At 36.4% G+C, this 18,075-nt stretch overlaps 1 protein-coding gene and 1 pseudogene across 12 annotated transcripts in view; one reads left to right on the forward strand and one right to left on the reverse strand.

Moving 5' to 3' along the window:
• The window catches only part of Chd9 (chromodomain helicase DNA binding protein 9), a 248,528-nt gene extending 242,801 nt beyond the window's left edge, over positions 1–5,727 (forward strand). For all 12 annotated transcript variants that reach the window (XM_076839115.2, XM_076839124.2, XM_076839121.2 and 9 more), the window contains one exon: positions 2,262–5,727. In XM_076839115.2, coding sequence (XP_076695230.2) covers positions 2,262–3,137 — 876 coding nt within the window. In that variant the 3' untranslated portion in view covers positions 3,138–5,727. The remainder of the gene's footprint in view (positions 1–2,261) is intronic.
• Positions 5,728–17,390: 11,663 nt separating this feature from the next.
• On the reverse strand, positions 17,391–17,521 carry LOC143384611 (U4 spliceosomal RNA; annotated as a pseudogene).
• Positions 17,522–18,075: the final 554 nt, after the last annotated feature.

The raw sequence follows: 18,075 nt of genomic DNA on the forward strand, positions 1-18,075 counted from the left end.
AAAAAGAATCCAGAACCAATATATAATGGTTTGTTTTTATTTTAAGCACTGTTTGAAGAATTTTATTAAAATAATAATTGGATATGGGGGCAAAGAAATATATATAACGATACTTGCCAGATAGAGTAGTACAAACCCATAATCCCAGGGACTCAGTAGTCTGAGACAGGAGTATTGCATGTTTGAGGCAACTTATTGAGAGCCTAAAAATAAAAAGGGATTTGGATGTAGCTCAGTGGTAGAGTGCCCTTGGGTTCAATCCACATTACACATATACACACACAAATACACAAATAAAATATTCATCATGGTATAATAGTTTCTAAAGAATTGGGAATAAACTTGTGGTCCATCCAAATATTGAAAAACTATGCAACTTATTTAAAAATTGTATCTTAGAAGAACATCTGATGACAAGAGAAATCATCCACGGTATATTAAATGTGATAATAGTTAACATCTTGGAGTAGTAAAGCTTCTGAACCATTTGGTAAATGGCAATGAAATAATAGTTATTATTTCTACAGGTCTATAGGTGTCCAATTGAAAAGGGAAGCCTATAAATCTAAGTACAATTAGATTTTTATTTTTTATCTTAGAAGGGGAGCTGGGGAGAATTGTAGAATGTGTTGTTAAGTGCAAAAGGTAATGAGAAATGCATCCTGAAATGTTAGCAGTAGTTATCTCTGAATGTGATGTTATTAATGATATTTTTTCTTTGTATTTATTGTGATGATTCTGTAGTGAATCCTAATGTAAAAAGAAAACAATAAATTGATCTAGCTATGGATATAACTCCAGAAATAGAATGTTTGCCTGGTATGTTCAAGATCCTTCGTTCAGTGCCCAGGACCAAATGAATGAATAAGTTCATCAATTCAAAACAAAATTAATGAATATTCCTGTCTTACACAGTGGTGTATACCTGTGATTCCAGCTACTTGGGATAAGATGAAGGATGGCAAGGTCAAGGCTAGTCTCGAAATCTTAGTGAGACCCTGTCTCACATTAAAAATAAAAAAGGCTCAGTGGTAAACCTCCCCTAGGTTAATCCCCATCATCACAAAAGGAAAAAAAATTATTCTCATTAGTTTTTCCTTAAACCCTACTATTTAGAGCTACACTGTGCAGATGGTATCCATTATGCTTATGTGGCTATTGTTGAGCACTTGAAATTTGGCTGGTGTTGTGTTTTGTTTTGTTCTGTTTGGTACCAGGAATTGAACCCAAAGGTACCTAACCTCTGGGCTACTCCCAGCCCTTTTTATTTTTTATTATGAAACAGGGTCTTGCTAAATAGCTTAGTTGCTGGGGCTGGCTTTGAACTCGCTAGCCTCCTGCCTCAGCTTCCCAAGTTGCCGGGATTATAGGCAGGCGCCACCACACCTGCTGGTTTTGGTTTTGAAAAAAAGAATGTAAAATACCTTAATTTTTACAGATTACATATGGAAGTGATAATATTTTGGTTACGTTTTAAATAGATTATCTTAAAGTTAATATCACAAATTTCAATTTTGCCATTAGTAGTGTGTCAACTAAAAAACTTTAAATTACATATATGGCTTGCATTATATTTCTATTAGATAGTGCTGGTACAATAGTTCTAAACTAAAACTTCTAAGACTTGTGTGTCTCAGAAAATCACGGAAGAATTTATGTAAAAGCAACATAGATTCTCCATTGTTCTGCACTTGATGATTCCCAATGTACAGGTTCTACTGCTGTCCTGGCCCAAGTGATCTTTCCTTCTTTTGACTATCTTTTTCAGCTTCATTCTTATCTTCCTTATTACAAAGTAACTGTCGTGAAATTCATATGATACATCTCACTTTAACTTACTTCCCTTATCCTTATTGTTCTTTTAGATTACAAGGGGGCCACTCCTTTGATCTTCTAAAACAAGTGGTAATGGGAAACATGTAAGGGTTATGAAAGTATCTGTGAAAAAGTTTCTTTGGATCATATTGTTTTCTGTTCTACAAACTTCATGCCTTACAGTAGGGGAGAAACTAAAGGCATCTTTCTGTTCTCTTTTTCTGTGATAAACTCAGAAGTGAAAGAGCTGTTTCAATCCATAATTTATAATAGAAAAAAAATAGATTATCTCTTCTATAATTGATTTTTTCATGTCAATACAGAATAAGTATAAATCATTATTTTAATAGGCTACTTATAGAGGCTAATTGCTATTGATTTTATTTTCATATAGCTATTATTAACAAATTGTTATTGAATTATTAATGAATACATATTTCCTCCAGGGGTTTCTTCCAGAAAGTATGTATGAACGTATTCTCACTGGTCCAGTGGTGAGAGAGGAAGTAAGCAGGCGAGGGAGACGCCCTAAAAGTGGAATTGCAAAGGCCACAGCAGCAACAGCTGCAACTGCCACCAATGTTTCAGGCAATCCTTTGTTAACGAATGGATTACTTCCAGGTGTGGATCTCACAACTCTTCAGGCCTTACAACAAAATCTACAGAACTTGCAATCACTGCAAGTAACTGCAGGGCTAATGGGAATGCCTGCTGGCCTTTCTTCTGGAGGAGAAGCTAAAAACATGGCTGCTATGTTCCCCATGCTGCTATCAGGAATGGCGGGATTACCAAATCTGTTGGGCATGGGAGGACTCCTTACAAAGCCTGCAGATTCTGGGGCAGAAGAGAAAAAGGGAAATGACTCTAAGGAGCAAGAAGGAAAAAAAGAAAGGACAGAGAGCCAAAATTCAGAGAATGGTGGAGAAAACTCTTTGTCAAGTTCTCCTTCAACTTCCTCAACTGCTGCATTAAATACAGCTGCAGCTGCCAACCCGTTAGCTCTTAACCCACTATTACTATCTAATATACTTTATCCAGGGATGCTTCTCACTCCAGGCCTTAATCTTCATATTCCAACTTTGTCCCAGTCCAATACTTTTGATGTACAGAAAAGCAAAAACAATGACTTAGGCTCATCTAAGTCTATAGAAGTAAAGGAAGAAGATTCCAGAGGTAAAGATCAGGAAGTCAAACGGGGAACTGAACCAAGTCCTCTCAATGAAAACAGCACAGATGATGGTTCAGAGAAAGCTGATGCTTCATCTGGATCTGATAGTACATCATCATCATCCGAGGATTCAGATTCTAGTAATGAAGACTGATTCCCAGACTCTGCACTTAAATTATGAACCAATTTTGAGTTTTTTCTTTAATTTTAATTGTAAATATCCCAGTGTTGAGTGCATCAATAACTTACTGACCGAACATTTCAGTTATTTGTTTAGAAGTGCAAACTGCTTTCAGAGACGTTTTGCATGTAATATTTCTTAAGATTCATAAGTTTCTGAACTCGTATGTACTATCAAATACATAAACGTATAAAATTACAACAAAAGGCATTATAATTTTGTTGGGGGTTAATTTTATGAAAATTATGCTCAATAAGAGTTGTATATTTAATATATTTGCAGTGAACACAGAATACTTTATGCATATTACTGATTTAATTTGAATATAGTTTTACAGCCTCCTTGACACCTATAATTTACAGATCAAAACTCAGCAATAATTTGGGCAGCTAATGAATGTCATGAAAGCTGTAGAATCTACATCACCATCCATTGCTTTAATTACATGAAAATGCTCTAGTGTTGTGATGCACTGCTGATGTTTCCAATTCAGGTACAAGTATGTTTAAAGAAGAAATAAGTTTCCCAATTAGCCAATTTAACTGGCTACCTGTTACCTCAGCTGAGTTAGTTTAGGAAGTTTACATTCGTTTCTAATTCTGTACTTGTTTTCAGGGGTTTTTTAAACACATCCTATATATCATGTTAATCTGACAAGGAATATGACTTGCTTTTTGCTGAGCTTAACTTGGAAATCAGTAAAATAAGTCATAAAATAATCCTGTGTCATGTGATTTTGGCACCCTATAGACATAGATTTAACTTTTCAAAGTTTGGCCTCCTATTAGAAATAATTATGTCTCAGATGAGTAATGTCTGTTTCCAGGGTTCAGAAAAAGCAGACTCATGAAATGCCACTGAAAAGAACTTTCAACACAGCATACTTCATGTAAAAGAAAATGTTTGTTTGCTTTATTTGTGTAGATTTCTTTTTGTGTTTTATGTCATAGAAATATTCCGAAATAGCAGATAATAGTGGTAAAGTAATAATGCAGATAGCCTAAGTTCATTTTGAGTTTGTAGGTGTAAGCAGACTAAATATTGCCCAGAATCAGTGTTGGGTTATCAGTTTATATTAAATATACTGAGCTGCCCATTTTGCAAGCGCACTTTGAATAATCTCAAAAAGATGTACAAGTTATACCTATGAACCACAAAAATGAAGCCCAAGGCTTTTGTTCAATTTCTTAGAGTCCTTTACCATGTAAAATTTGTCTGATATTTAATTTGTGATTCAATTTCTCCTACTAAAGCTGCTATTATTCTGACAAGGTAGAGGTCCAGGTTCACCTTCATATACATTGTAAACAATTAGAACTGAATTGAACATAAAAATATTCACATCCTAAGGAGAGAGAAATGTTTGCATTTTTCTGGTGCCCAAATAAGTCAGTAATAAAGTTTGTAAGGGTATAAATAAAGGGAAGGGGAGTACCCCAGTTCTCTCCTACAGAAAAAAAAAAACTTACTATTTTGATAGAACTGTTGTTTTATCATGAAGTAAGCAATTGTATTAGGTTTTCCAAGACCTTTACCAGTAAATTATGTTTCTGTATGTAAAATAACTAACCCCTTATTAGAGAGACAGTGTTATATGTATTTACAAAATTATATAAGTTCCATTGGAATTATATTGATTTTTGTATTTTCCCAAAATAGTTCTTTGAATTGATAGTCCTTTATGCAATGTCTTAGCAATAGTCACTCTTATGCCCATCCAGGAGAAGTGGGTAGTAATTCTTCATCATGGAAATGCTATATTACATATTTAGTATCTTCCCTTTGCAGTATTGCACTTTTGTTTAACTAGAATACACCTTTGAGATAGCCAAAGTTTTTCAAACACAATTAACTTAGTTTGCCAGTGGAGTATTTCAACACCATCCATATTTCCCTTCCCTCCTCTAGTTCTACCCACATGATCTTTATTCCTTTTTTCCCCCAGATTAAAAAAAGGAACAAATTCCTAGATCTTGTCAACTAAAACCTAATTTATATCAAATCTATGAGATAAAGTATTTTCCTAATTATGGTCAAATGAATTTGATTAACATCTTAGTGATTCTCTTTGTATGTAATAAGGCAATTACAGTTTTCACAGCATTAAAGCTAATGTTAACTTTAACATTCTCTTGGGTTTCAGGACATTTCTATGTAATATTGATTGGGGGGCGGGGAGTTCTCCAGCTATCAGCTAAGGAAAAAAAACACATGCAAATATGATTGTGTTAAGTTAAGGGTTATAAGGAAAAAAATCAGTAGAATTACATAATACTAAAGTTGCAGTTGAAAGGATATCCAAGTATGTGTTGGTAGTTACTAAAGAAGTATAGCTGGTATTGCCTTGTATTTATAGCCCTTGTTTCAGGTTTCATGATTCAAGTCTTAGTCCAAGTTTTCTTTTGGACATTTGCAATATTTACCAGTTGTGTTTTGTGTAGTCTGAATTTGCTTTCTGTAGTTGAGCAAACGTCTTAAAAAGTCATTTGTAATTTATTAAATTACTTTCTATGATGTTCTATAGAGCAAATGGAAGTTTAATTATTTTTTATTAAACATATTCTTTGACTACCCATGATGTCAGTCTCTGTACATGACAGTACTTTTTAAACTGAGTTTGATATGATTTATCTTATTCCAGTTATGAAAGAAGCCATATTATGAAAGGAAGTTATACTTTAGAGGAATTTTTAAGAGACAGAAATTTGCTATAACTATATCCCCAACAGCATCATAAATGTTTCCCGTTTTTCATTTTGATTTAATTGTTGGCCCAGTGATACTGATGTTTGCAAGAAAAAGTGAAACCTTCTTTTTTAGAACTTAAGTTTTCTTCCCTTGGATCTTTAGAAATTCCAGAAAGACTCCAAGAGAAACTTTTAATTTTTTTACTAGTATTATTATTTCTTATTTTTTATTTTGAGACAGTGTCTCACTAAGTTGCTGAGGCCAGCCTTGAACTTGTGATCCTCCTGCCTCAGAAAAAGCACAAAAATTCAGAAAAGCACAGAACTCTCAAGTAGCTAGGATTACCAGTGTGCACCACCTCACCCAGCTGCAATGTAAGTTTTAATACATGCTATTGGTTCCTACAGATAACATTTATTTATGTACTCAAAAATGAACACTGGATTTAAATGTGCTTTTTTAAAAAAAATATTCATCCCTATTAGGTTAATTCCTTGAACTGAAATTACTTCCTCTTTATTTTTTTCTTAATTCTAGGGATTGAACCTAGGGCTACTTAACCACGGAGCCACAACCCCAACCCTTTATATTTTTTTAAATTTTGAGACAGGGTCGTGCTAAGTTGCTAAGGTTGACTTTGAACTTGCAATCCTCCTGCCTCAGCCTCCTGAGCCTCGGGGATTATAGGCATGCACCACTACTTCCTCTATTTTCATGGATTTTGCTATGCTGCCAAGTTTATGGTAAAGGTATTAGTAGTAATTTTTACTATCATTAGCAGCATACATTTTGTCCTTACTAATACTGTGAATTTTTTTTAATAATCTTTGCCAAACAATAGGCATAAATAATTTTGATTTTTAAAATAGTATTCTTTTTCTTAGTTAAAATGATATAAGTAGATAATTTATTTTTTTGTTTATATATTAGCGGTGGCACACACCTGTAATCCCAGTGGCTTGGAAGGCTAAGACAAGAAAATCGCAAATTCAAAGCCAGACTCAGCAAAAAGCAAGGTGCTAGGCAACTCAGTGAGACCTTTCTCTAAATAAAATACAAAATAGGGCTGGGGATGTGGCTCAGTGGTTGAGTACCCCTGAGTTCAATCCCCAGTACCACAAAGGAATGCATAACATTTTCGTAATGTACCCTCTTCATTTAGATACCAAGGCATGAAATATGTTCATATCTCAAGACTGTACAACTGAGTTAAGATTGTAAGATTTTACCATTTTATACTCCAACAGCAAACATAATTTTTTAAAAGTCTTTATCAGGGTTGGGGATGTGGCTCAAGCAGTAGCGCGCTCGCCTGGCACGCGTGTGGCCCGGGTTCGATCCTCAGCACCACATACAAACAAAGATGTTGTGTCTGCCGAAAACTAAAAAATAAATATTAAAAAATTTCTCTCTCTCTCTCTCTTTAAAAAAAAAAAGTCTTTATCAATGGTAAAAAGAAATTTTAAGTTTGTTTCTTTAATTATTAGTAACTTTAAAGTAACTTTTCATATTTTTCCATAAGCCAGTTGCATTTCTTCTGTCATGGATTTCTTCTACCATGCATTGTTATATGTGGTAAATATTTTTCCCAGTTTGCCTATTTTTGTTGTTATTTTGTTGCTAGGGATTGAACCCAGGTTCTTGCACATACTAAGCATACACTATATCACTGAGCTACATACTCCCAACCTCTGTCTTTTAATGTGCAAGGTTTTTGGTTTGGTTTGTTTTTTTCTTTTATCAGGGATGCAGAAAGGGAGATTCTCACTTTGTTGTCCTGGCTGGAACTCCTAGACTCAACTGGTTTTTCTGTCTTGGCCTCCTAAGTGCTAAAACAATAGGTACTCCTGACCACACAGCTTTAGTGTGGGAGTTTTAAATTTTATGTGGATATATCTACAATCTTTTCTGGTTTGTTTTGTTTTATTGTTTTTTGGTACTGGAGATTGAATCCAGGGGCACTTTACCACTAAGCTATATCCCCAGCCCTTTCTATTTTTTATTTTGAGACAGGATCTCACAAAGTTGCTGAGGCTGACCTCAAACTTTCAGTCCTCCTGCCTCAGCCTGCTAAGTCACTGGGATTACAGGCATGTGCCACAGCACCCAGCCCTGGTTTGTATACTTTATATTTTGTCCATAGGAAAATCTTTTCACCCTCAAGTTATATACATATTTTATTCTTTAAAAGTATTTAATGTCTTTGTTGATTGAAATTTATTTTGGCAACATCTACATGTAAAATAGAAATTATAATTTTAAATTTTTTTCAAATAGTGCCCTATCATTATTTACTATACAATATCTCCACTGATTTACATGCTGCCATTTATCATAATCTAAAGAAAGAAAGGGCTGGGGATATAGCTTATTGGTTGAGCACCTCTGGGTTCAGTCCCCAGTACCAAAAATATAAATAAATAAATAAATATTGGAGTCTGGAGTGGCTACACTAAATATCAGACGTACTTTAAATCAAATAGTTGCTGCATGGTGGTGGCACACGCCTGTAATCCCAGTGGTTCAAGAGACTGAGGCAAGAAGTTGGAGAGTTCAAAGCCAGTCACAGCAATTTATTGAGGCACTAAGCAACCCAGTGAGACTTTGTTTCTAAATAAAATATGAAAAAGGGCTGGGGATATTGCTCAGTGGTTAAGTGCCACTGGGTTCAATACCTTGTATAAAAAAAAGTTACTAAAATAAACATTTTATAATAAAAGGGTCAATCTATCATGAAGGAACATATAACAACTATAAGCATGTAGACACCTAACAACAGAAATGCAAAACACCTGAAGCAAAAATCAACTCAATTGAAAGAAATCTACAATGAAACAGGAATAGTTGCAGGCTTTAGTATCCTACTTTCCACAAAGCATAGAGCAACAAGGCAAAGAAAACAATATTTGAACAACACTATAAATCACTTACACCTATATGATCTATCTATTGAACACAACACTGCGGAATAAGATTCTTATAAAGCACACATTGCACATTCTCTAGGATAGGCCATTATGGTAGGCTATAAAGCAAGCATCAGATTTGGAAAAGTTTTCCAAGTATTCCAGCTTCCAGTTCTAAGCTTTGAAATTCATGAATATGTGGAAATTTAAAAAAACATACTCCTAAATAATGGTTCAAAGAAGAATCTCAGAGAAATTAGAAAATGAGATAAATGAAAACATACTAAAATGTGAGATCCTCCTGCCTCAGCTTCCTAAGTCACTGGAATTATAGGCATGTGCCACTGTACCTGACTTTTCTGAGACATTTCCATCAGCACTGAACATAAGTTATTCCTCCTGTGTTAATACAATAGCTAGTGCAAACAACCAAACAAAACTCTAGATCTTGTCACATCCTCTCCAGCTCAGCCTTTTGTTCTACTCAGGCCTTAAGATGATTGGATAAGCTTACTCACATTTTGGAGAGCAATCTTCTTTACTCAGATTCCTCTGGTTTTGTAAACCTGATCTAAAACACTCTCACAGAAACATTAATGTTTGATTAAATATCTGGGATCTATGGCTCAGCCAAGTTGACACATAAATTTAACCACAACTTGTATGTTGACAAGAAACTAAGTGCAGGGAGACCAGATAGGTGGAATTGGATAATTGATAAGAGAGGAAGGTGAAAGATGGCCATATTTTGAATAGTTTGAAGACTGAGATGACAAATTACAGTTGGAATGCATGTAGGATATAAAAGAAAGGAATCAAAGATGACTCAAATTTTTGGTCTTAAACCGGAGGAAAAATGATAAGGAGGAACAAGTAGAGGTGAGAGCTTGGCAACAAAATTTGCTGAATGTTTTTTTATTCTGTTTTGTATATCATTACGAACCATGTTTAAAAACTGGAGTGGCTATTCTAATATCAGATAAATATACATTAAGCCAAAAAGTTACTAGAAATAAATGTTTTATGATAAAAATTTCAATCTATCAAGAAAGTATAACAGTTATACTTGAAGCCTGTTGTATATAGGGAAATGAGCTGGGTGTCCCCAAAGGAATAGTGAAAGGATGGGTGACAGTGAGGAAAAGAGATTTCATTCTGGCTGAGGTAACCTGGACAGAAACAAAGGTTGAGGAAACCAGTCGTACTGGCATGGTAGATTTTGCCTCAGGAACACTGGATCTCACAGCATTCAGCCATGGCCCAGAAGTGAGACTAGGTTTAGGTCTGCCAAACACCTAACAGTGCCACACACTGTTCTCAGTGCTGGGGAGCAAGGAATGTGACTAGCTTCCTTAACTTAAAACCATAAGTGGCTTCTGATCACCTTTAGAACCAAGTCCAACATCTTCACCAGGCCTCTGACTTCACCTCTGTCCATACATTGTGTCATCCCCCCACCTCTCTTTTTTTGCACTTATATCACATTCACATTTCTTCAACTCCTTGGAACACCTGTTCTTTTTCTGATTGAGGGGCTTGCATAGCTTTTTTCTCAACCTAAAATGAATTTTCCCCCCCCTTGCTTTACCTAAGACTTTCAGATTTATCCTCAGGGAAAAATAAGGAGAAGAAAGAGAAGCCTTAGTCTCCCCCAAACACCAGTCACCTTCAGCCCACCCCTGCTCCTTGTTCCTTGCTCTCTTTCTCTGTCAGCATGCATGTACAGTTCAGGTCTTCTGTGATGCTCTCCAGATTTCTCTTTTATAATATATTCATACTTACCTATTCTTGTTCTAGGTCTGTTTCCTCATTGAATAACAAGCTCTATGGGAGCAAGAACTGTGCTTTTCTCATTTATTATTGTATGGCAAAGTACTCAAAATGCACCAGACATTTACTAACATACGTTGATTGAATTGAAAAAAAAATTTTTATGCTACTGGGGATTGAACCCAAGGCCTCTTGCTTTCTAAGCAAGCACTCTACCACTGAGCTATACCCCCAGCACTTTTTAAAATTATTTCATTTTGAGGCAGTCTTGCTAAATTGCCCAACCTGGCCTGGAACCCCTAGGCAGGCTCACTGCATAAATGAATGAATGGATGCTATTTTTCTTTCTTCGTTTTTGGTTTCTGAGGATTGAAACCATGGGCACTTTACCACTGAGCCACTTCCCCAGCCCTTTCATTTTTTAATTTTGAGACAGGGTCTTGCTAAATTGCTGTGGCTGACCTTGAACTTGCAATTTTCCTGTTTCGACCTCCCAAGAATTTGGATGATGGTGTGTACCAATGCACCCAGCAAACTACCATATTTTGAATGTGTCCCCTAATGTTCATGTATTGGAAACTCAACCTCCAAATTCATATGTTAACCATATTTGGAGGTGGGATCCTAAGGAAGTAAGTAGGATTAGGTGAGGTCCTGAAGATGGTTTCCCCATTATGGCATTAGTGGATTTATAAGATGAGGAACAGATTCCTGAAATGCACGTTTTCTCTGTTGCCACCACATTTCCCTTAATGGTGATGCAGCAAGAAGTCCCTCACCAGAGACATAGCAGATGCCTGTGCCACATGCTTGGACTTCCTACCCTCTAACACTGTGAGCCAAACAAACTCCTATTCTTTCTTTATAAATTATTTGGACTCAGCTATTTTGTTATAGCAAGAGAAAATGGACTACATCAATGATAATCAGACCCCAAGAACCAAGCTTCTTAAACTCAGTTATTAATGTTCAGACCTCTACTCAAGGCTCATGGCCTATTTTTTTTTAACCTCAAAAATTTAAGGTTTAATATGAGTAAAATGAGTAAAATTCTAATATTTCAAGAAATCTCCAATTATAGAAATCTTCAGGCCTGATAGGCATAAAATTGTTTTTCTTTCATTGTTCAAACTCTGTCCCCTGAGGAGTGATTTGCCACTGTACTTACTGCCAACATTAAGTTCATCATTGCTCCTTTTTTTTTTTTTAATCAGGGATTAAACCCAGGGGCACTTAACCACTGAGCCACATCCCCAGCCCTTTCTATATTTTATTTAGAGACGGGGTCTCACTAAGTCACAGTCTATGATATATGTGTCCCCTCTGGTTCATGGGGGATATTTTTCCAAGATTCTTTCATGAATGCCTGAAACTGTGCTTAATACTGAGCCCCATTGAGCTCCGCAGTACTGTAGTAATGGATGTGACCAAAACAACTTCTGACCAACTTCTACTAGTAGTATATACTGTATGGATGCCCTGACAGGCAGGACAGTATGAGATATCATTCTACTCAGGATGACATACAATGTCATGAAACATGACTTGCTTATTTCTGGAATTTCCCCAATATTTTTGGACTGTGATTGAGCTTGAGTAATTGAAACCATGTGTAAGGAGAAACCATGTGGGGGCCCCTACAGTGTCTTTGTTTTTGAAAACCTATAAGACTAAAACATAGTGGTACTGCTATGTTATATGGTACAAGTATGCTAAACTTTGTAAGAAACTGCTGAATTTTTTTTTTTCTGATAGTACTCCTAAAAGTACTATCTCCAAATCACATTGAGGGCTAGGACTTCAACACATAAATTATAATGATGGCCGGATGAGGGGGAATGACAAACATTCAGTCCATGGGTATTTACTCAAAGAGTTATGAAAGCTTATATTCACACAAAAACACATGGAACTGTTATAGCAGCCCTTACTCATTCATCCAAAACTGGAATCAAGCACACTGTCTTCAACTGGCAAGTAGATAAACAATGGCACAGTCATATAATGGAATACTACTTACAGTAACAAAGAACAGATCCACTGATACATGTACCAGCTTGGATCAATCTCAAAGGCAGCATGCGAAGTTGAAAGAAGACTGACTCAAAGGCTACAAATCTATTGTACGCATCTACATCTACATTACATTTTGTAAAAGAGACAAAACTATTTGGATGAAAAACTGATCAGTGGTTGCTAGGGGATATTTGAAGAGAAAGGGTTTAGTACACAACACTAGGAAACTTTCCGGATGATGAAAATGTTCAACATCTTGATTGTGATGTTTGTTACATGACTGTATTTATAAAAATAAATAAAACTATAACCCTAAAAAGATGAACTTTTTTGCCTGTAAATTATACCTCATGGGGCTGGGGTTGTGGCTCAGTGGTAGAGTGCTCACCTAGCACATGCGAGGCCCTGGGTTCGATCCTCAGCACCAAATAAAAACAAATAAACAAAATAAAGGTATTGTGTACAACTAAAAATATATATATTTAAATTAAAAAAAAAATTATACCTCATGACATTATAAATAAGTAGGAACTTGAAAAAATGAATCTGAATGTACATTTTTGCTAAAGGGAAATTAATAAGGGAGTTTCAAGCACAAAATATAAGAATAAAGCTTGGGCTGGGGATGTGGCTCAAGCGGTAGCGCGCTCGCCTGGCATGCGTGCAGCCCGGGTTCGATCCTCAGCACCACATACAAACAAAGATGTTGTGTCCGCCGAAAACTAAAAAATAAATATTAAAATTTTCTCTCTCTCTCTCTCTTTAAAAAAAAAAAAGAATAAAGCTTGATGGGATAATAAGATAATGAGTTAATGGAGAAAAAAGAATGACATAAAATTTCAATTTATAAATAATGAAGTGGGGCTGGGGTTGTGGCTCAGTGGTAGAGCGCTTGCCTACCACGTGCAAGGCCCTGGGTTCTATCCTCAGCACCACATAAAAATAAACAAATAAAACAAAGGTACTGTGTCCAACTAAAATTTAAAAACAAATATATAAAAAAAATTTTTTAAATGAATAATGAAGTGAATCACATATTCTGAGTGAGAAGGTGAGACAAGAGACCTCACCAGAAACCAAATCAAGCCAGCATCCTGATCTTGGTTTTCCCAGTCTCCAGAATTGTGTGTGTGCAGGGGTGGGGATGGAAGTTCCTGTTTAATTCACTCAGTCTATAGCATATCAGTCCCCTCTGGTCTGTAGGGGATATTTTTCCAAGATTATCTTGTAAATGCCTGAAACTGTGCTTAATACTGAGCCCCATATAGTTCTGCAGTACTTAGCAATGGCTATAATCAAGACAACTACTGACTGACTACTACTGGTCATGTATACTGTATGCATGTTCTGGCAGGATGTTCATTTATTTTTATCATGGATGATAGTATCAAATTACTATGGTATTTAAAGTCCATTGGATATGTTTAAAGTTTAATAATAGTTTTGTTGTTAAAGGTTTATAGTTATGATTCTGGATGGATATTATATTCTTAGTACCTAATCAAACTTTTTTGTTTGCTTGCTTGCTTTATTGAACCCACTGAGCCACATATTCAGCCCCACTCTCACTTTTTTTTTTTTTTTTTTTTTGAGACAGGGCCTCACTAAGTTGGTGAGGATGGCCTTTAATTTGCAATCTTCCTGCCTCTGTCTCCTGAGTTGCTAAGATTACAGGTGTGCACCACTGTGCCCAGTTCTAATCAAACTTTTTTTTTTTTTTTTTTGGTACCAGGGATTGAACTCAGGGACACTTAACCACTGAACCACATCACCAGCCCTTTTTGTATTTTATTTAGAGACAGCGTCTCACTGATTTGCTTAGGGCCTTGCTAAATTGCTGAGGTTGGCTTTGAACTTGAGATCCTCCTATCTCAGCCTCCTGAGCTTCTAGGATTACAAGCATGTATCACCATTCCTAGCTCTAATCAAATTTTAATGAAAAATTTATCTGTCAACTTTAATATATGCCAGGAGGTAATTCTTTTAGGGAGATATGACTAAGAGGTTTGAAGACAACTGTGTTTTGTTGTATGAAAATATCACAGTTAAGCTTCTTTCTTTCCATTTCTCAATCTCTCTCTCCTCCTCCTCCTTCTCCTCCACCTTCCCTTTATTTTTTATTTTTTCAGTGCTGAGAATCAATGGTGGGTGAGTACTTAACTACTGACCTACATCTCTATTCTCTAGTTTAGCCATATTTTTAAAGGTGGGATAATGTAAAGGAGAGTTTTATTCTTAGATGACTATCATTTATATTCTTTGACATTCTATTGGGCTATCAGATCACAACATGAAAAAGGACTTTATATCCATAAAGCCCAAGGCTCCAGTAAGATCTATCTCAATTATCATGATCATTCACTCAACAGATTTTGTGAAGAGTCAACTGTATGCCTGTCATCATTTTAGGCACTGAGGTTACAGCACAGAACTAAATAGCACAGATGTTGCACTTACCACATAGAAAGGACAACAGACATGAAGCAGATGGTCCAACATGTAAATTTTTCATTATGGACTTAATAAGTGTCATGAGAAATATTCAACTGGGATGCCTGCGAGACAATTAGGATGGTAAGTGACTGATGGAAAGAAGGAACAAAGAGGTGGGGAGGGGGATGCAGCCCAGTGGTACAGCACTAGCTTAGCAGGTGCAGGATCCCTGGATTCAAACCCCAGGACCATCCAAAAAACAAAAAAGGTGCGCTGGGGCTGTAGCTCAGCAGCAGGGCGCTTGCCTAACGTGCAAGGCACTGGGTTCGATCCTCAGCACCACATAAAAAATAAATAAAGTAAAACAAATAAGGTAAAGACATTCTGTTCATCTACAACTACAAACAAATTTTTTTAAAAAAAAAAAAAGTAAGGAAAGTGTAGAAGAACAATTTTCACTGAGGATGAAAAGGTAGAAAGGAGGACACCTGCAGGTAGAGTAAGGTGCATTTTTGTGGCTCAAACAGCAGTGAAACAGTTAAGCAGGGAAAGACAAGATTGTGTTACAAGGTAGCCAGTTCAGTTTCTGGGAGGAGGAGGAGGATAATATACAGGAAAGAAGTGTTTGGTAAATATGCTCTAGGAGTCTAAGTCAATTTTGAATAACTTGCTTAAAAATTACGTCCAGGTCAATTAACCTCCATAATCAAAAGTGACTATGGGGGCTGGGATGTGGCTTATGTGGTAGGGTGCTTGCCTGGCATGTGTGAGGCACTTCGTTCTATCCTCAGCACCACATAAAAATAAAATAAAGATATTGTGTCCACCTAAAATTCAAAAATAAATATTAAAAAAGTGACTATGACTTAAAATGTACCTACCTCTTTTCTTAGAAGAAATGTTAATATCATTTATAATTTTAGCTTTTTAATATTTATTTTTTAGTTGGACACAATATCATCTGATCACCATTATTTTTTTTATGTGGTGCTGACGATCAAACCCAGGGCTTCCCACATGCTAGGCAAGTGCTCAACCACTGCGCCACACCCCAGCCCTGTTATTTTAGCTTTTTAAAGTTAAAAACAATGGAAGCTATTAGTGAGATTAGAGGAAGTGTAAAAAAAATTACCAAGAAAAATAGTCATTAAATGATTTTTATTTTATGATAATCAATACATACATGTTCTCCACTTAGTGTTCTCATTATTTATTGCTTCATAACAGCCACCCTATTACTCAGTGACTTCAAATTAAAATAATTATAACAGAGACTTACAGTCTTTGCTAAAAGTAGTAACTAATCAGCCTGCAGATGCCCAATAGCTAACTAAAAGCAGGATAAGTTTTGGCATTATTTTGCATATCTTCATTTTGCACATCTGCTTTATCACCTTAAACTTTGACACTAGCTCAGCTCTACACATTGGCATGTTAATCATTTTTTAAAACAATTTTTATTTGTTTTTTTTTAGTTATACATGACAGTAGAATGTATTTTGACATATTATATATACATGGAATATAACTTCCCACTCTTGTATTTGTACAGCATTTTAATCGTGTAAGGAACTGTTATGGTTTGGATGTGAAGTATCCCTTAAAAGCTCATGTGTAAAACAATGCAAGTTTTGGAGGAGAAATGACTGGGTTATAGCCTTAACTAAATCAGTGGATTGATCTCTGATTGAATTAACTGAGTGGAAACTAGAAGCAGGCGAGGTGTGGCTGGAGGAAGTGATTCGTTGGTTGGGGGCATAGCTATGGGGTATATATTTGTATCTGACACTTGGAGTCTCTCTCTCTCTTTCCCCTCCTCCTTCTCTCTTTCCTTCCTGATCACCATGTAAGTTGCTTCTGTCTGCCATACTCTTCCACCATGATATCCTGCCTCACCTTGAGCCCCAAGGAATGGAGTCAGCTGTCCATGGACTTAGACCTCTGAAACAATGAGCCCTCAAATAAACTATTCCTCCTCTACAGTTGTGCTGGTTGAGTCATTTAGTCATAGCCGCGAAAAAGCTGACTAAAACAGAAATTGGTACCAGGAGTGGGGTCATTTCTGTGATTAACCCTGACCACGTGATTCAGAAGCTTTTTGAGCATTTTGTATTGACGGGAGGAATTTTGAGATATGTAGCAGTGCAAGCTGGAAATGCTTTAGATTGTTTGTAAGTGGAGATTAATGGCTGACTCTGGTGGGAGCTCAGAAGATCTGAATGGCAATAGAACCGTGGTCAGTGAAGACAGGGTTCAAGAGGGTTCAGAAAAGGAGGACTCTTGGAATTTGGGGTAGAGGCTGTTGGTGTTATGTTCTGGCTGAGAAGTTGTCTGCATTTTGCCCATGTCCTGAGACTTTCTGTGAGGCTGATTTTTAAAAGTGATTGACTTCTTAATCTGGGGGAAGAAATGTCTAGGCAACATAGCATTCAGGAATTGGCATGGGTATTGCTGGTAGTTTTTGTTTTTGTTTTTTTTTTCAATTAGCAATAATTTCACCTCAGAGAAACCTCATTGGCTATGATACTGCCACTGCACAAAGCTTGCTGACAGCTTTTAGCCAAATTTATTGTGAAAATCGAGAGCAGAAAACAGAGCAGAAATATTCAAAAAACTTGAAAGGCTGGAATAAAACTGGGGCTAAGGAAGTTTCAGTTGTTAAAGACATTACTGCCACAAAAAAATGCTAGACTTTGTCCAGAGACAATAAGAAAAATGATTTGAGGGCATCTCCAGAACTGGCAAGACCACATCCATCTCTGGTTTAAAGGAGTAAAAGTGAAATTTTCTTGAGCAGAGACCAGTGGGGTACCCTTCTTTTTTTAATATTTATTTTTTAGTTGTAGTTGGACATAATAGCTTTATTTTATTTATTTTTATTTTATGTGGTGCTGAGGATCGAACCCAGGGCATTGCACATGCTCGGCGAGAGCTCTATTACTGAGCCACAACCCCAGCCCCTGGGGTACTCTTCTTGCACAAGGGGGCCTATTAAGTTTTTTCGACATGTTCAGCCACCCAGACACTCAGAGGCTGCTACAGCCAGTGTCTCTGGAGGCTTGGCTACTCAAGATGGCAGTAGACCTTGGCATCAACCA

Source organism: Callospermophilus lateralis, chromosome 18 (genome assembly GCF_048772815.1).
Source record: "Callospermophilus lateralis isolate mCalLat2 chromosome 18, mCalLat2.hap1, whole genome shotgun sequence".
Lineage (NCBI taxonomy): Eukaryota > Metazoa > Chordata > Mammalia > Rodentia > Sciuridae > Callospermophilus > Callospermophilus lateralis.